This window comes from Eptatretus burgeri, chromosome 8, assembly GCF_056783735.1.
Source record: "Eptatretus burgeri isolate ZD-2024b chromosome 8, Ebu_testis_v1, whole genome shotgun sequence".
NCBI classification, from domain to species: Eukaryota; Metazoa; Chordata; class Myxini; order Myxiniformes; family Myxinidae; genus Eptatretus; species Eptatretus burgeri.
The window spans coordinates 38260739-38281504 of record NC_140968.1 but is presented as its reverse complement, the minus strand read 5'-3'; the positions used below and the strand labels follow the sequence as shown (position 1 = coordinate 38281504).

Here is a 20766-nt window from a genome sequence, read left to right as displayed (position 1 = left end):
GGCACTGCTAGTCCCATTAAAATAATCCTACTATTCATTTGCAATTGGTCACTGGCTTTAACACCAATACAAATTTTCATTTTGGACCCAAAGCATCAAAAAGCTACACATATCGAACAAACAGTTTAAAATGGGGCACCTCGGGGTCATTAGAGCATTTAAATTGCATCAAACGTGAATTGTTGCTCCCAGCTTGCTGGCTCTGACCGACGCCATTTGCATTCAGAATCCTGTGCGGGCACGGCCAACTTGGTAGTGTACACAATGCATCTCTTTTGAGAGGGTTCATAATCCTATCTTGATCACACATGAAAACAAAAAACCGCTTCGGTTTATAAAACATGTTGTAATGCAAAAATAAGTGATTGCTGTGCAATTCCATCATCCAAAAATGACTCGCCTGGGTAGAGCCACGTGGGCCAAAGTCTTCAACAACCACCTCCTCCTCAGCATCCAGGTCAGAGGCCGCAATGACCTTTTGTAGAAGCTGTTGTTGCTCCTCAGCCAAAGAGAACATCAGCTGCTCTTCATCCATTCCGGCCAGCTTGGTGATTATCTGCAAGGTGGATACAGAAAGCTGGTTCTGTGCACGAGGCACCTTGGCTTCCCTCCCCCATATGTTCCAATGCTCATGTGGGATACGAGTGAACATTTCAGGATCCTTACTTTAAAACTGTAACCTTGGTCGACCAAAAAACGCTGACGCTTTGTTGAATATGCCATCTCTTGGGTATCCTGAGATACGAGTGAGTAGAAATAGGCATTGTATTCCTCCGCCACCATCGCTGCACAAGAATAAAATAAAATAGCATAACGCACGAGCATCAATGTTTAAATATCCACAGAGTACTTCAAAACATTGTTGCTCATTTTTTTTGTCTCAAAGGTTTCAAGTGGCTGTGGCCAGTTGCTGATGCACACTGACGTGTGCATTTTCAAATGCAAGTTACAAAAAAATATGTAAATATACATATAGAATGGGAAAAATGAAGTACTGTACTGTACTCCCTTTACCCTGATGCTCATTACAAGTGTTTTAAGAGACTACCGTGATTCCTCGAGATAACCCTCACTCTTTTTAGCTCGGAGAACACGGCCCAGACGCTGAGCTTCCTGTCGTCGGGAGCCGCCGTGGGATGAGATTTGAATGAGTACATTGGCCTCGGGAAGATCGAATGATGTATCACCGACCTGCAATGGGCCAAACGCAGAATTAGGACTTGTGCTGCTTCCACCAAAGCAATATGTCACAAAAGTCCAAAATACAAACCAGGGGTGAGGGTGAAAGGGAGGGAGGGTGGTGCGTGCGTGGGGAGAGGGGGAGGGTGGTGCGTGCGTGGGGAGAGGGGGAGGGTGGTGCGTGCGTGGGGAGAGGGGGAGGGTGGTGCGTGCGTGGGGAGAGGGGGAGGGTGGTGCGTGCGTGGGGAGAGGGGAGGGTGGTGCGTGCGTGGGGAGAGGGGGAGGGTGGTGCGTGCGTGGGGAGAGGGGGAGGGTGGTGCGTGCGTGGGGAGAGGGGGAGGGTGGTGCGTGCGTGGGGAGAGGGGGAGGGTGGTGCGTGCGTGGGGAGAGGGGGAGGGTGGTGCGTGCGTGGGGAGAGGGGGAGGGTGGTGCGTGCGTGGGGAGAGGGGGAGGGGGAGGGGGAGAGGGGAGGGTGGGGAGGGGAAGGGTGGTGAGAGGGGGGGAGGGAAGGAGAAATTCCCAGGCAAAAACCTTCGATATAAAAATGGTGTTTATTTTGGGGTTGTGTTTGAAATTCTGTAAGATCTGCATCCGCTCCCCTTGGGATGTTGGTCCATAAATATAAGGCCTGAGAAAACGGAGGAAAGCAAGACTTAATTGATTAACAATGGAGAAAGAAAAACAAACACGACTGTGGTCAGGAAAAAATTCTGCAAATGTGACGATTAGCTGGCTGGAATTAGAAAAATATGACAAACTCAAAAACTATACTTTTAAAACTTGCATCATGAGCAAGAGATGAACTCATGGGCTACAAAGGATTTTTTTTGTCAATAACTTAGCAAAGTGGGAAAAGGTGATTTCATCTGCCAATGTGAACAGCAAAGTATCATACTTGTTTAGCTGAATGGCATACTCCTTCAGTGCAAATACGTTGTCTGCGAACACGATGATCTTGTCATTTCGTCGTTCGTGGAAGCGAATGAGGAACTGGCAGACTCGGAACTTATTGGGGTTCATGACGTACAACAGAAGGCGCTTCTTAGTTTTGATCGCGACGTACTCGCGATAAAACTCTGGTGTCATCGGGCACCACACCTGGAGGGAAATCCTCTCGGTCAGAACGACTGCGATTCGACATGGACGGACAGGCATGTAGGATAAAAGCAACATGCAGAAAATTTTACACGCAAGCACCAGAACAAAAATTATTGTAGAACAACTCGGGAGCCACGGTATGACCTAGACCCATTACAGACCATCAATTCCTGCATAAGTAAGAACTAACCACGCTTCGTTTGGGAGCAGCACATGTGCATGAACCTCACCTCAGCACACTGCACCTTAGCTATAAAACCGGCATTCTGCAGCTCCATCCAGTTGGCCTCATAGAGTTTTGGTCCAATAAGAAAGTTTAGGTCCACGATCTTATCATCCTCACGCACAAGCGTCGCAGTCAGACCCAGCTTGCAATGTGCCTGTACAATGGTAAGCACGCGCCGAAACATCCGAGCTGGAAGAAAAAAAAAATACAATAAAAGAGTACGATTTCAACAACACTCCGAGTTGCTTCTTAGAAAAATGTACAAATTATTATTCATTATATTTCTTATTCTTTTTGTATGCAGTTTTGTATCCCACTGATAGGCCGGATCTGGATCCAGATTTCCAAAACCTACATCACCTAAACAACTCATCCACCTCGTTTTGTCATTACTCGTCCACAACTTTTTGAAGCATCATGGTATGTATCGTTTTTTGGCCCCGTCTCTCAATGGTGAAGAATCACTTTAAAATAATTCTCATATCTGTATCAGGATTTGGATCTTCATCAAAATTGAATCGATGAATCTGTCACACACCCAACCTGTCCACCAAGTTCCGTCTGTATCTGTCCATAACTTTTGAGATATCGTGCTATTTACTGTCAGACCCTGACATTAGTGGCTCTGCTATTCGTGGACCCCATGTATTCGCGGTTCATAAAATATGACCTGCCATTCACGCCCCTGTGCTTCGCACAATTTAAATTATGTTTTTTTTTTTCGTGTATTCGTGTTTTATTTTTTCTGACCTGCTTATACATTTGTGGCCCTGTGCTTCACGTATTCGTGGTTTTTCACGGGATTTCTCAATTCCCCTTATGAATCACGAACCATCGGGAATCTGCCCCCCTCCCCCCCCCCCATTGAAACAATGCCCCGGCATTTGCGGATTCGATATTCGCGGTATTTTTCAAGAATGTATTGGGTGAATATTGGGTATCATTTGTAGCTCAATCACAGAATGGTGAAGAATCGCTTCAAAAAATTCTCAGATCCGGATTTGGATCTTCACCAAAATAGAATCACTTCTTCCTCGTCACATACCTAACCTGTCCACCAGGTTTCGTCCAAATCCATCAACAACATTTTGAGATAATGTGCTCTAGATTGTTTTTGGCCCTATCTCTCAATGGTGAAGAATCACTTTTAAAATTCTAGTAGTCGGATCCTCAAGAAAATCTAATTATTTCGTCCTTGTCATACACCCAATACCTCCACCAAATTTCATCAAAATGCATCCACAACTTTTTCTTTAGTTATCCTGTCCACAGACAGACAGACAAACAGACAGGGGTGAAACTTCCATTCACCTTCAGTGGTGGAGGTAATAAGAGAATGCTTGTGCAATATTTCATTGACATGGAAAATTATAAATGATATATACTTGGTAAATTGAAAGAATTTAACTTGCAAAAAAAATATTTACATCATGGTTGTGATGTAACCAAGTTTGAATGTAAAATGTGTATAATGCTCCACCCATGTCTTGCCTCTTACATATTTATGCTCCGTCCACGTGTCGCGTCATCTCTGCTGCTAGTGGGCGAGAGTGGTGCTTCCCTGTCTGGTGGGACGTGTGGTTGTTGTGGACAAGGTACAGTTTTTACTGACACACTTGTGTTTGAAAATAAAATTTTTTTTTAAAGTGATTTAAACCTCTGAGTCTTGTTTAAACTGCCTGGAGTATTCTTAATCAAGAAGCTGGACATGTGGGCCCATTCCAGGATAATGGTCTAGTTTATGAAAATCCAAGAGAAGTCGCAAATGCATTTAACTCATATTTTGTGAATGTTGGACCGGAATCCAAAATACAAGACACTGATACAAATTTTCAACAATCTCTATTGCACTTCTCTTGTAATAACTCCTTATTTTTTTATCCAACAAATCACATTTAAATGTTTGATCTCGTTAATGGTTTGAAATCCACTAACTCAGTAAGTCAAGATGAAGTGAGTAATAATCTGTTGAAAATAATTATCGTTTTAACTCAGTAAGTCAAGATGAAGTGAGTAATAATCTGTTGAAAATAATTATCGTTTTAAAATATTGTTACTCCTTGAACCCACATTTGTAATCTTTTATCATGTACAGGAGTTTTTCGAAGCCCCATGAAAATGACAAAAGTTATTCCAACATACAAAAAGAATGATGCTTCTCCTGAATAATTAAACTGATTTCCAGTCTCTCAAGTTTTTCAAAAGTACTTGAACAAATTATTTATAATAGGGTCTACAAATTCCTGACCCAAAATAAATTGCTTACATCACGTCAATATAGTTTTCGAAATTTCCATTCCACGGTCTATGCCCTCATTGAATGATTTGACAAAATGTAAAATTCATAAGCACGAAGTGATTACATCATCAAATTTTTCATCGACTCGAGTGAAGCCTTCGACACTCTTGATCATGATATTTTATTGCAGAAAATAGAAGGGTATGTTCTTTTGAACATACAAGTCCCATAGGACCATGAAGCTATCGTTCTTGTTGTAAAAGGCCGTTATGGGAACACAGAAAAAAGGGGCTAAAAGTTTAAACGTGTATTAAACAAGCAGCGTAATCATGGTTGGCGTCTCGCAATATAATATACTAGTAGTAATGCCCGGCGTTGCTCGGGCTAGCAATAAAGCCTGGCGTTGCCCGGGTTTTCTTGCAAATTTCCTGAATAGCTGTTAGCGGTTAGGGGTTAGCGGTTAGGGGTTAGGGTTGCAGTTAGGGTTAGCGGTTAGGGTTAGGGTTAGTGTTAGGGTAGCTAACCCTAACCCTAACACTAACCCAAACCCTAACCCTAACAGCTTGGCGTAGCGGAGGTAAACAGCGCCCGGGGCAAAGTGGAAATTTGCGTCCCCCGTAGGCCTTAAACTTGAGTGGATTTGAATGGAAAATCCCATAAGGGATATCGATTGATCGATTTTTTTCGAATATCGGAAGTGTTATGGAAAAAATTTATAGCCAATGACCTAAGTTGGACCAAAAGCCATAATCGTACCGAATTTGAATGGAATCCGTTGGAGTTTGTGAAAATGCATCAAAACGAATTTTGAGGGGCCTCTTCAGGAAGACAATAATATCATTAGTATATGTGCCAAATCTTGTTTCATTTCATGCAGTAACAAAAATATGATGGTGGAACAAAGAAAGGGGCATGCCGAAATATTAATATAGATTAGCGTGATTAAAAATAGCGTTTTTTCCTCGCATCTTCATGTCTGTCAAAAAACCAGTGTCAAGTTGCACAACTACAGCTCATAACCTATCCATTGAGGTGTTTTCCCCCCCCCCCCCTGCTTTCCCGTTTTCACGCCACTGTCCACACAAAATTCATCAATCAATTCTATACAGAGTCCGGGGGACTCAATTACAATGTTATGGAGTGAGAGGAATTCCTCTAATTTGGTTCAAGAAGTACCTTTGAAATAGAAAACAGTGTATGGTACCTTCAGAAAGTATTCACACCCCTCAACCTTTGTCACATTTTGTTGTATTGCAGCCTGAATTTAAAACGGATTAAATTTTAAAAAAAATTGTCACCGATCTACACAAAATTTCCCCCAAAATGACAGTGAACCCACGTTTCACTCACCTGGAACGTAGTTCCGGGGAGCTTATGGGATGGTGCGTCATCCGTCTGAAAGTCAGTCTGTCCGTCCACAAATACTTGCAACTTCTCTGAAACCACATACAAGTTTAATGAAATTTCACCACAACCTTCATTACACGGTATGTACTAAAGTTTGTTCATGGCATTATATATATATATATATATATATATATATATATATATATATATATATATATATATATATATATAATTAAAACTCTCATCTTGTATATATATGAATGTTCCTGAAATACAGCCAAAACGGTACACGATAGTGCAAAAATTTTAGGGCCACCCTACTCACCATTCACCTGCTTGAACGGGAAATGAAAAAAATATTTAAAAATCAATTCCCGATTCAGTCAAGTACTCCGGGATTATTTGATCAATGCAAACAACCTCAGCGTATAGTTTGCTGGAGCTTTCTTTTTTTTATTTTCTTGAAATGATTTCTTTTTAAATCTCAAACATTTAGTATCGACAAAGAACGATTTATTTTTAAGCATAAAATAAACCGCCATTTTGATCTAATACTTCCGTGTTCATTAATAAATGAAATTGTGTTTAGAAGATTACGCACAATAATTTCTTCAACTTTCTTTACTCTGTTTGTTTTTTATCACATTGACGCGCAATATCAAGTTTCGTTCAAATCAGGCAACGAAAAAATTTATTAAAAAATCAATTCCCGATTCAGTAAATGACTCTTCGGGATTATTTGATCAATGCAAACAACCTCAGCTGAATAGTTCACTGGAGCTATCTTTTTTTCTCTTGAAATGATTTTTTAATCAACCGCCGTCACAACAGGAACCCAACGGGTTCATGGGTCGTCTCGTATGTATGTGTGTGTGCGTGTGCGTGTGCGTGTGCGTATATATATATATATATATATATATATATATATATATATATATATATATATATATATATATATATATATCAGACCCTCAGGGGATCTATGGGGGTTACACCCCCCCCCCAAAAAAAATAAGTATTTGCTTTCTTAAACTACATATGCAATTCCGATGAAACTTGACCCCAACCTTCATCACCTGTGATGTATCAGTTTGTTCACACCATTTAAAATAAAATCAGGGTCGAAGTGGGTGTACAGGGGGTTGCCCCCAATATTGGTTCACGAAAAAATAAGTGTCCACTATGGTGTATGGGCGTGGAGTGCTTTTGATAATAGTCACGTGGTTGGGTTCCATATCGTTACTCGCCCGCTCGAGGCTCTGAGTAGTGTACATCCGAGCATGCAATAAAGCAGAGTTACTACTGCAATCTCACGTCCCGTGTCTCACTGCACCTCGGACACTACAACCACTATATTCGCTATTGTTGTGTGTCTGTCTGTCTGTCTATCTGTCCTGAGTATAGCTCCATGGGTTTTGATCCGATCCTGATAAAATTTTGGTGGGAGGTTTATATCAGAGTTGTGTTTTCCTGAGAATGGGCGTGGTGTGTCTATTATGGGCGGAGCCACGCCCAAAAAACATGTGTTTTTCGGGGGTAGCCGATTTCAATTTGCATCTTCTCCTAGGGGATTTGTCGAATCTGACAGGGGTTTCGGTATTTGGTTAGCCCAATGGCACCTGCATAGCCCCACAGAGCTCGATTTTTTTCATTTTCGTCCCAAGGTCAAGGTCACAAGGTCACGAACTTAGAAAATTGCGAATTGTGTTTTTAGGGGGTAGCCGATTTCAATTTGCTTCTTCTCCTCGGGGGTTTGTCTAATCTGGCAGGGGTTTTGGTATTTGGTTAGCCCAATGGCACCTGCATAGCCCCACAGAGCTAAATTTTTCATTTTCGTCCCAAGGTCAAGGTCACAAACTTAGAAAATTTCGAATTTTGACATAAAAAAATCATACGACCACCCAAACTTTGAGAGCTAGGATGACAATATTTTTTTATGCATAATCTTGAGGACATTCCCCACCTCAAGTCTTGAAACCATTTTGCTCTATCTCGAACACCTTGCCTGTGGCGCCCCCTTCAAGTATGTTTTTACGCTGATTTCATCAAAGTATGGATAATCCGAGGAGTGCGAAATGCCATATAGCCTATATGACGTTATATTGTTCATGGAATGTTCCAGAGGAAGTTTTGCACCAAAGGTCATAATCCTTGACCTTTGACCTTGAAAGTTCACAAAGGTCAAATTTTCAAAGTTGTGGGAATCGAACCGGGTTTTCGACCTTCTTCGACGAACTAACTCCAATAAGCTACGGCACGTATCCTGTTTCCTTATTTTAATGTCCACAACATTGTTTTGTGACCTTTAAAGGTTATGTAAAGGTCAAATTTTGAAAGTTGTTGAACGAAACCGGGTTTTCGACATTTTGCAGCTAATAACCTGTCACTCATACCACATCATGTTGACCATTTTTATAACTTGGTCAAACATTATCACATTGTCTCATGCTTGACTTCTGAAACAATCTATATCGTCAAATACCGCTCGTGAACCATCGTCGTCTTCAGACTTGTATGCATTTGCTTTCTTCACCAAACTATACACACAATTTCAACGAAATTTGACCACAACCTTTAATCACCCATGATGTACCAAAGTTTGTTCATGCCATAAAAAAAAAAATCTTCACCAAAAACTGTATCTTCACTAAAATTGAATCAATTCTTCCTAGTCACACACCCAACGTGGCAACCAAGTTTCATCCGAATCCGTCCACAACTTTTTGAGATATCGTGATATATATCGTTTTTCGCCATGTCTCTCAATGGTGAAGAATCACTTAAAAATTCTAGTAGTCGGATTCAGATCCGGATCTTCACCAAAATCTAATCAGTTCGTCCTCGTCACACCCAACCTGTCCACAAAATTTCATCCGGATCCGTCCACCACTTTTGAGATACCCTGTACACAAACAGAAAGGGGTGAAAACATAACCCCCTTCACACCTTCGGTGGTGGAGGTAATAATTCCACTTTGTCATCATGGGGTATTTTGTGTCGATCGGTGACAATTTTACTTTGATCCATTTTAAATTCTTGCTGTAACACAACAAAATGTGACGAAAGTGAAGGGGCGTGAATACTTTCTGAAGGCACTGCAGATCAAAAAGACATCTTGACCCCGATGTCACGGATTCGCTATTTTTAATAACTCTTGCATGTTCGACCAAGAACTCTTTTAACAAGCATTTAAAATGTTTAAATTGATTATCTTATCAAAACACACACCTTGATCTCATTTGAATAGATTGTAAGTTCGCTTTTTCCAACCTCCACTGTTACCTCTGAATTGTTATCCAAAATTGTGACCATTGTAATGTTTAATCTGAATTCATCAACCGAGTCTGAGCAATGTAACATATTTATAATAATACACCCGAGCGGGTTTGACAGTCAGCTTGGATACAAAAGTTGATGCAACCGAGTGTTAATCAACCTTCGCGACTATGGAAAGTGAAAACAGAATTCAAATTGAATTAAAAAATAAATGCGTGAGGCGGCTCGAAGCAAAAATCTCCATATTCTAGGAATCATTCCCAACATTATATTCCATCATTATACAATTTTCAAATCCGCGTTTATGGCCGTGAAATAAATACTCCAAGTGTGTGCATTTAATGGCTTTATCCAGGACAGAGCTGGACTTCAACTAAAAAGGACCCTCAGGCCACCGATAAGCTCAATCGCTCACTGCCTGCACGTCTGTGCGGCGTCACGTGACCAGCCAGCTCGCCGTCGGATGAAATGCCCCAACAAAATCTTAAAACGTCCGTTTTTCACTGGAATTCTTTTAGATACTTGTCGAGCACATCCCCTCGTTCCTTTCCTCCCTTCCCCTGATGGTCCATGGTGCTGATACAGTTAGAGATGCCCAGAGAGCATTCGGAGTGCACAGGCAGCACCGAGGAATGTTCGCCTAAAACATAAACATTAATCTCAGACGCTACGAATAAGCAGTCGCTCAGGAGGACAGGTTACGAGATGAAGCAGTGAACGGAAAGTATGTGGTGTCCCTTCCAGAGTCTCACGGTTATTTGAATTGAATATATTTTCCTCATGGAAAGTGCGTTTCTGAGCAGATTTGCATGAAAATTTTCTTCATTAAATGTGTAGCTACACCAGAATGTCCCAAAAGTGAAAACAGACATCAACTAGAGCTTAAGACAGCCTCATTATATGGCATGGAAACGGATGGAAGCCCATAGAAGCTACCCCTCGCTGAAATGCATTCCACACAGACCGAGGATATAAACATTCAATTTTCACAAAACTTAATGGAACCGAGTGTTAATCAACCTTAGCGACTATGAAAAGTGAAAACAGAATTTAAATTGAACTTAAAATAACCGTGTAAAGCCGTATTGAAGTCAACGGCCCTCTTGTTGCCCAATAAACAGGACCAGACGACAGAGGTAACGAGAAACTTGTTGGTCAAATTAAATCTTCTTTATAATCCCCTATGAAACCCATTATGTATTATCGCCGTCCGATGCTTCCTTATAGGCCATTCGACCAATCGGTCATTTTGCACTTGATGACCCTGTAACCTTGACCCCGAGGCGAAAATGCGAAAAAGGGCTCAGACGATCTATAGAGAACAACTAGTATTATCATTGTGTGAAGTTAGAACTCAATCAGCCGAGACATCGAAGAGGAGAAAGAAAAATAAAAATTGTTGACAGACTGACGGACAGATGGATCTGAGGATATCGAACGGTTATATTAGGTCAACGAGCTAACATAATGAGGCCTTATGACTCAAATCCGATATATACGTGATAAATTTATCTTTTAATTTTACGTTTTCTTCTTTTCCTTTATGCTTTTGTCTTTTTCAATTCAGATATCACATCAAGATACATTGCAATTTATTTAAGGACATCACTCTCAAGCTTTTGCTGATGATGTTCCTCATTTTCTGTATACAGTCATACTTTGCTCATATTGATGAAATTGTTTTTGTTCATATAATGCTGTGTATGGAAGTATAATATCAAATATCATCAGGCTATAAAGAGATCAACGTCACCTATTTTGCAAAAGGCCTCGAAGACACCCCCAAGGTGATCACCTATATGTGGAATGAAACCTTTGCCAAAATCAAATCAGGTCAGAGTAACCTCATATAAATAGGCTTCCCAGGAAACATTCTGACCTGCTTGCAAAATTTCACGTTTCTTGAATACAAGTTTCCCATCCGAAACATATGAAGAAAAGGGTCCATTAAAGGTGAAGGCCAATCGTTGTTCGATGTTAAAGATCCCACAGTGTCATTTGTGATGAGTGGGTGAGTTAATCGCTGGAACCCTGTCCAAATTACAAATTTCTGCACCTTCAGTCAAAGTTCAGACTTGGCCAGCAAGTTATTGAAAGCCATGGGCCAAAAGCGGTTCCCCAGCTGACCCCACATTCTTGTGGGAATAACTGGGGCTGTTAAAGTAATATAGTGGTAGGAAAGGCAGTGCTGCCCCAAATCCCCCAAACTAAAGAAGTTGCACAAAATAAAGGAGGGGGAAGTGGGGTGTCCACTGCCAATTAGAACCAAACGTGTCCAGTGACAACAGAAAGTATACCTGGGATAGTATGGACCTCGTCAAGGAGCATGAGGCCCCACTCTTGGCTCTTCATCCACTCCATGACACGTTCAGCCTCCCAGGAGCGTTTGGTTGTGTGGCCAAGCATGGAATATGTACTGACTGCGATGCTGCAGCCAATGGGCTTATCCTTGGCATCGGAGGTGAAGCGACAAATGAGACTTTCATCCACGGTCGACCACATGCGAAACTGTGCCTTCCACTGTTCCACTGACACAGCAGAGGTGCACAACACAAGACAGCGCTTCCTAATGGTACATGCTGCAGTGACTCCCACAAGGGATTTCCCAGCACCTGATGGGACAGGAAAGAGGAGGTGTAAAACAGGAAGTTGAAGTGCACAAGACTTGGGAAGGCAGATCAAGCATCAGATATTGTCACATGCTTGGTAATGTAGGTCCAACTATATAAATTCAGATCATATGACATCTTGGACCTGAATACCTGAGGTGGTATTACAGTGCAGGAGATTTTTGCACTTTCTTTGTACTTTATGATAATGATGGGAAAGAAGAGGTCAACACAAAGCAAGATTTTAACACCAGTATTTAACACAAAAAGCATCAGATGCTGCATACAATAATAATTTTTTTTAATTGAAAATGCAATCCCTATTCCATGAAGGTACAAATCCAAACAGGCTGTGTACGCTGACAATGTGAGGAATGCACATTCCTAAACACAAAGCAGAGAAGCTCGTCTATGTCCACAAGCTGTATTTGATACACGCAAGGTGAGGGAGGAAGAGGGAGTTGATCGGGAAAAAATAAACCACACGGAGGCGTGGTTGGGGAAGGAAAGGAACGAGAGAGATAGACCAGCTTGCACAGCCCTCGAAACTCAGCGGTCTGGACCAGTTTGGGACTCCCTGCACCCTTTCCACAAACATCTAAGGGTCATGCAGGCTCATCGTGCTTGTTGCTGCTGCAAACTCCTAACATTGTCTGGGCATCCCTGGCCGTCTCAGCATCACAAAATACCTATCTCAACTACACACAGCCCTCTCAAAGACTGGATGTTGCTTGCTCTGGTCACTCAGATTTGGCTCTCTGCGTAGCTCCAACTCTCCCAAACCTGTTCCTACTCGACCATGCATGGCCCTCGCTCTCGTGTTTTCCTCCGCAATCACACATCAATCTGGAAGCGGAGAAGGGAAAGGAGTCCCATGCCTATTCAAGCACTGTTAAAATGGGCAGAGCTGGTAAAAAGGCCCAATCAGGAATGAAAGAGTCGTTGGCAGCCAATACCCACAACACATATCGAGGGGGAGGATGGTGAATGATGGGGGATTTTAATGATTCAAGGTGGGGGGTGGGAATAGGAATGGTGAGACATCAGCTTATGAGCTCACTTGCAGGTTTCCTTGGACTAACGACTAAGGTGCAGTCCAGCACACTTATTCAGACATTTTACATGTTCACAAATGCATAACAGCTGTGACACTACTATCAACGGCCCCTTCCACCTTCATATGCAGCATATATAACAATTATCTAAAGTTCATAACAGAGCTTGTACATTAGTCACATGGACAGAAATATTACCATACCAAGGATTTAGATGGGAAACTGAACAGGCAAAGCAACCCATTCAAACACTTTATAAACAATTTTGGGAGCAGACTAAAGAATGCCAAGGGGAAACTTGAGACATGTATTGTCACGTTAGCTCTATCTTTTGTTGTGCCATTTATTTGGAAGTAGGCCCGTACCGCAAGGCAACACAATCACGCCAGAACGTGCCCGTCCGTTGCCAAACATCTTCCGTAGACTCTTCTCCTGGTAGGGCCGCAGGATGGCCGTGGGCTTGAGGTCAATATCCAGGTCCGGGTTCACAGTATCGTTTCGGAAGTCGTACTCTGCGAGGAGAGGGTAATCCAGCTCGATACAATGCTTCTGCAGGACCTCGATCATTTCCTGACAATGGGGTGGAAATAAAGCCCAAATTAAGAGGCAGGTGGTAATTTTCATTTCTGCCGGTGTATTGTTAAGGTCAACACGACCCCCATGTTTATATATCTGTTTAAAAACAAACTATAAAATATGAATGAAAAACGAAATTGAATACCATGCCTCTTTATTGTAATGATTTTGAGGATGTTTCATGGGAGAAATTTTTTTTGACATGTATAAAATATTTTAGGCTACACACCGACAATTTACAAGGAAGGACACACACACACGCACACGCACACGCACACGCACACGCACACGCACACGCACACACACACACACACGCACACGCACACGCACACGCACACGCACACGCACACGCACACACACACGTCAAGACAAGGACGTGAGACATCGGTGTACTGTTACATTAACTTTTTTTTTAATGAACTGGTGGGCAACACATGAATGAACACAAAACATGAGATTTATTCCTGGGTTTCCAGCATCAAGCAGTGTGCTCAGACCATAATGGCAAATAGGTTCATGTGGAAATGACAAATGAAAGTTTGTTCTGCACAGCTCTTTATCATGAGGGTTGTAGCATGGTATTGTGTACACTGTGGTCCTAAATGAGGAGAAAGCTTAGAAATTGAACCCAGTTTTAATAAGATAAACAATCCTAATGTTATATAATGCCCAAGTGTCTGTGCTTTCAGAAAATGTAAACTTTGCTATGGGTCCTATGGATATAGTTGCTTACAAAGCATGTTTTTTATCCAAACACAGGCTATTTTTCCCATTTTTATAGCTCATTTTTTAGAAATGGGTTACATGTATGATTGTATATGTTGTCCAAAATGGTTGAAAATGCATTTTTGTTTGATACATATCATTATACATAAGAATAGAACAATTCCTCGAAAGAGTACATTTCTTATGACCTTCTGCATATCTTGGCACCTTCAAATGTGTAAAATCTCAGATTTTGCAAAATTTCCCCCAGTCATAGTGAAGCTTACAAAATCTTATTCCAGAAATTTGAAATGCATCTGATAGAACATCTTAAATAGCAATTTACTTCTGCATAAAGTGATGATTTAAAATGGCAAGTTTCAACATGGATCATTATTACATACCAGTTTTTAGGTTCACTTCCATGATTGGGTCAAAAATGTTAGGAAGTACATAACAAATTGCATTTACCAAGCTGATACAAAATTACTGGTAGCTATAAGCTTGATTTTATAACCATAGAATAAGTTTACCAAGATGGCCCTATGATATAAAAATCAATACCAAAGGCCAGTTTGTGTTCAGTATACAGAACATCAAAGGTCGTTAGGAAGTACGCAACGTTTTAAAGAAATCTGCACTTTTAATCCTAAGATGTTTGTTTGGTTCATCACAGCATGCATTTCTATGGTTAAGTTTATGTGCATATATATTTATGACCTGAATGAACACTGATCAATTTGTTAATTTCATATGACCTTGACCTCTTTGCTCAAGGTCAAATATCAGGTAAACCAAATATTCTCCATATATGTGGTTTCCAATTAGTGTATAATACATATCTAAGCCATCAGACCAATTTTAGAATGATACGAGTGGTTCCTTGATACAGATAATTGATACTATTTGGGTCTATTTGACCTTGAACCTGTCAGAGCAATATAAAGAGGAAGAATTAAGCTCTGCCCAAATAGATCCTAAATCCCAATGATGTTGGCTAACAAATGATATGCAAAACTTAATCATACAATGACTTTCATTTTTTGGTCCCCTGTGTCCTAAATGTGTACATAATACCTTGCTACAAGCCATGAACATGTTACAATCATTAGATGTCCATTAAAAGCGTCAGTTAGCATACAAGTATGAATTTCATGACGAATTTAAAATGCAGATGTTTTACAACAATAACAAAAACCTGTCTTGTTGGTTAAGGCCCGGTCACACCTTGACGTTTTAGCCAGCGATGGCAACGTATTAAAATGTATCTAAAACGCTGGCTTACGTTGAACTTTTGATGTTTTTTTTTAAAGATTCGGACGTATTCATAGCGACTTGGTTTTATGTACAACGCATTGGTAACGGACACAGAACGTTTCGTTGTGTTATAGATAACTTATACCAACGAATGCTGAACCTGTTGTCGGCCTACACAACCGATGCCCAACGATAGTCTAACTTAGGCATAGCGCGTTGCACGCATCGCCGACGAGGTCGTGACGTAGCCTATTAAAAGGCTGACGCACAACGATTCGAATCATAACTGCCGTAGAAATGGAAGTGTCAACATCGCGGTCACACCTTGGCGATCTTGCCAGCGTATGCCGACCTAAGAAAAATGTGTCAAACGTTGGGGCACGTCAAATACGGTATGAGTAAGTTTGGTATACGTGAGTACAACGCTAAAGTACGCTATCATACGTCGTAGTAAGTAGAGTACGTCAAGAAATTTTAAACATGTTCAAAATTTTATGACGTACTCAGCGTATGACACACGTTCCGCATGCGATGGGGATAGGTTGTACACACGATATGTGGACGCTTACACACGTCCACAAAGGCTACTTATAAGCAACTCATAAGTCGAAACACGTCGTGGTCATGTCTTTTTTACGCGAATCTTATTTCTAACTTATGTTTGACATGCTTTGAACCAATTTTTTACGTAGTCCCAACACACATCGACGTATGTAGACGTATTCCAATGACGTCTTCCGGTCGACAAAAAAAAAAAAATTAACGTATTTCTAGCTTACAACTGCCATATAAAGACGTGTTCCCAGCGGTTTTGGGAATTGGTATATAAAAATGGTGTTCATAAAAGGGGAACCCAACAGTGTTTTCGAGTCCTTTTTGAGTCGATGTCCATGTCAGCAGTAACAGTATCAGTATTAGTATTAGTATTAGTATTAGTAGTAGTTTGTTCATGTTGGCAGTAGTAGGTGAGTGTGAGGGGGAGGGTGTGGGTTATGATGGATCGTCCTTGCGTTTAACGATTTAACAATTTAAATGATAAACTCAACGATTTAAATGGCTGCATCTCCACTATTGAAAGTAGACGCTTGCGCTCAACAATTGGATTTTTTTGACACTCAACGACTTTTAAACGGTACCACTCAGCTATTTTCATTGTTTACAATGAACGATTTAAATTGCTGTCACTCGCCTTTATTTTTTGACGCTGGGGTTTGGAAATTTGAAGCGTTTCTTCTGAACGTGTTAAAACGCTCAAACTCGACTACTTTAAATATACGCTGCCGATGGACAATTGGAATCATAGCCAAGCTAGACATCGAAGTGTGAACATCCTCGTCACACCGAAGAAAAGTTTGAAGAATGCTGCAAATAAGTGTCCTGGCCGTGGCCGTGGACGCTGACGCAAGGACGATCCATTATACCGACGTCTTTCAGCCTATGAGTAACTTAAAAGTAACGTCTGTCGATGTGTGGCGACGATCACGTAACGTGCCAACAACACGTTAATCATAGGTTAGAAATAAGTTTCGGGTACGCTAAACATTACCTCGGCGTGTCTCAACTTATGATTAACTTACAAGTAGCATGTGTTGACGTCTGTCAACGATCGCAGACCGTGCATACAACCTGTGGCCATCGTAGTGGAACGTGTGAGTCATACGCCGGCATACGTCATGAAATTTCAAGCATGAAAAAATTTGAGGACACCAAAAAGTACAACGTTTAAAGCCAACGTACAACGACGTATGGCAGCGTTTTTCAGCGTGCTCTCAATGTTATCAAAACTTACCCATAACGTATTCAACGTGTGCCAGCGTTTTAGAAAAAACATTCAAAAATCGGCATACGTTGGCTAAAACGTCAAGGTGTGACCGGGCCTTTACAAGGAATGAATGAGTAGCCAAAGCATTATCCTGCTGATGGGTGAGAAGCTAAATACGTTACTGTTGTGCGAATTTGATTTATTTGTCACACAATGAAGCAGTGATGTAGTGCTGTACCAGAACACAATTCCCGAACCGTGTACGAGTCAAGCTGGGTTCGACTGTCGACTTGGATATTTTCCTATCGCATTTAATGAAGTAATTGCAGTGTTTTGCAAGGGTGTGTGGTAGAAATGTGTTGGTGTATGAATCGGATGTGCTTTGAATGGTCAGGTTGCTTTGGTTTGTGCGTTTCAGAGCAAAATGATACTGCAATCAGTCACTGTAACTGATACCTGTCCAGCTCTGTTAGCAGTGAGCACAGGGTCACATGGCACAGCTAGCTGTGGGTTAACTCCGATCAGCTGTGGATGTTGTTGTTGTTGTTGTATTTATGCTCCTTCCGTTCCTTCGAAAGGGTTCCTGCTTTGGTAGAACAATAAATGGTTCAATTCAAACCGTTGCATGAAGAAACCACGAGCACTTCTTCTGCTTAAAATCAGGTCACGTATGGGAGCATGCACCGGAGCAGCGCGTTGCTGCGTCCACTTTCCGCTGGTACTCCAAGGGCCTCCGTCTGGCCATTCTCCAGGCAGATGCGTGGCCATTCCCCATCTCCATGAGATGCTGGTCAATCTGCTGCAACCATGAGGCACGTGGTCAGCCCATTGGCCTCCTCCACTCATTAGGATCCCTTGCTGAGAGAATCTAGTGAGCATGATCGGACGTGTGGCTCGTTTTTCTGACGCTGAACACCAGCAGCTGACGCTCATGGATTATCCATCCATAGGGACCATCCTCTGTGCAGAGCGTTGGTGCTGCCAAAGCAGTCTCCTTGGCTGTTGGGCACAATCCTGGATGGGTCGCCCCTCCGACACAGGATTGCAACAAGCTGGAACTCATTTTGCGGACCTCGGAAGGATAACAGGCAGAGTCAACCCCACCTGGTATTAATTCAACAGCCGAGTGGGATTTGATCTCAGGATCAATGATCCAGTGAATCCATGACTCACCAGGCCTGATCCAGACATCTATTGACCTCTGGCTCTCAGCCAACAGAGACAAGAATATCACTGCCAAGGTAAATGAATCTCTCCATGACCTCAACATCCTCACCACAAACAGTTACAGACAAGAAAGAAACATCCAAGATGTCATAGAAAGCCTGGATCTTGGTTTTGATTGAGGAAACCCGTAATCAAAGTGGGTTTATGGATCCAAGCTGGATCTTAGAAAGCCTGGATCCGACTCCTCAATCAACGCCTCGAGGCCCCCCAAAAGGATATCCAGTCTCCACAAAGATGACTGCATCATCTGCGAAATCAAGGTCAGAGATCTTGACATTCCCAAACGATGCACCACAGCTTCATCTCTCCGACATCCTCCCCAGAATCCAATCCATCCAAGCGCTGAAAAGTGTGAAGGCCAGCACACACCCCTGACAAACTCCAGTTACAACTGGAAATAAGTCCGAGATGGTATCATCACATCTCAGCCCCCCACTCTCAGTACCAGAATGTAGTTCAGACATCAGATTGCTCGGTTTTGGTGGCACCCCACAGAGACCAAGAATCCTCCAGAGAGCATCCCGATCCAATGAAGCGAATGCTTTGCAGAGATTAACATAGGCTGCAAGCAGCCCCTGCTGAGGCATTTGGCGAGGACCCAAAGAGCAAGGATACGGTCAATCATTGACCTCATTGGTGTAAAGCCTGACTGCTCTGGGCACTGGTGCTCAAGCAGATGGTGGCAAACCCCATCAATAATTATCCGAGCAAAGACCTTGCCCGGCGCAGAAAGCAGCATCACCCCTCAGGAGTTGTTGCAGTCTTGGCAATCACCGTTCCATTTCCAGAGAGGGAAAACAAGGCCCCTCTTACAGTCAGTTGGGATGATGCCTGTGTTCCAGGCAGAGCACAATACTGCATGCAATGACATGAGTGCAGCATTTCCACCAGCCTTGAGAAGTTCAGCATGGATGCTACAGATCCCATTTCAACCGGTTTACGCAGCCTGTGTTTCCATAAACGAAGGTGGACCACAGTTGATTGGAGGGTCAGCAATATGGATAGTAACACCCCTGACATCCAACTTGACAGCTGGTGGATCAGCCTGGTACAGCCGCTTAAAGTAACCGGCCCTGCAGGCCCTCACTTCGTACTCCTCTGTGAAGCGCCCACTACCCTCCGTTCTTAATTGCAATTCACCGAGGGATGGGCTTGGAGGAACGCAATGCGCGAATTCTCCTGAAAGCAGGATGAGAATCACTTGACCACAGGTGATGCTCTACCCCCTCACAGATTTCTCACACATCGGCCTCCTTATCCACCCTTAGTGCACATACAGTTTTACGCCTTAACTCCGTGAACAGCTCAGCTCCACCATCAAGCCTGGCCCCGCAACTCTGGTAAATGGTATCCAATGTCCCTCGAGACACAAAATCCTTATTCGCCCTACGGTGAGTTCTAAGACATCAACCGGCAACAATAAGGATGGTGGTCTTGAAGGCACTCCACAACTCTTCAGGATTCCCGAAAGCACCCAGACCACACAAATCCCCACTCAGCCTGTTTGCAAACTCCTAAGCTACCCTCTCATCCTTGAACTTGCTAACATCCAGCCTAAGCTGGGATGGAACCATTTGCCCAGATTTAAGCTGAAACTTCAGAGTTGCTACAACAAGCCGGTGGTCGGTATTGAGGAACTCAGCACTCTGATAGACCCTGTAGTTCTGGATCATCCTCCAGCGACCATCAACGAGAACATGGTCAATCGCCTTTGCCACACCACCAGCGTTGGAATACCAAGTCCAGCGATGAGCCTGTGGGCGCTGAAACCATGAACCAGCCACACAAAGTCCATGACTTCTTGCAAAGTCAAGGAACTTGTTGCTATTCTGGTTCACAGTTCCAGACCCATGGGGACCAACACATGTCTCATAACCATCCCTATCAGTTCCAGTCGATGCATTGAAATCCCCCAAAGCTGAGTATCTCACCTGGGGCACTGATCAACCACGGACTCGAGCGAGGCATAGAATGCATCCTTCACAGTGAGATCACCCGCCTCAGTCAGAGCATCGACAGAGACCAGGGAAACGACACCCAACGAGTGACGAATCCTTAGTCTCATCATACGCTCGTTGACCGGTGTTACCTCAATTATCATAGGAGTCAGCTTATTGGACACAGCTACAGCAACTCCTTGGGCATGGTAACCATGAGAGCAACCAGAGCAATAGTTGGTGTAACCACCCACCATGATCCCGCCACTATCT

At 42.5% G+C, this 20766-nt stretch overlaps 1 protein-coding gene across 3 annotated transcripts in view; it reads right to left on the bottom strand.

Moving 5' to 3' along the window:
• ERCC3 (ERCC excision repair 3, TFIIH core complex helicase subunit) overlaps positions 1-20766 on the bottom strand; it is a 30811-nt gene that overhangs the window by 1518 nt on the left and 8527 nt on the right. For all 3 annotated transcript variants that reach the window (XM_085893707.1, XM_085893708.1, XM_085893709.1), the window contains 8 exons: positions 13395-13599; positions 11663-11977; positions 2508-2692; positions 2075-2277; positions 1711-1807; positions 1074-1191; positions 667-785; positions 401-556 (listed from right to left, as the gene is read on the bottom strand). In XM_085893707.1, the coding sequence (XP_085749833.1) occupies positions 401-556; positions 667-785; positions 1074-1191; positions 1711-1807; positions 2075-2277; positions 2508-2692; positions 11663-11977; positions 13395-13599 (1398 nt within the window). The remainder of the gene's footprint in view (positions 1-400; positions 557-666; positions 786-1073; positions 1192-1710; positions 1808-2074; positions 2278-2507; positions 2693-11662; positions 11978-13394; positions 13600-20766) is intronic.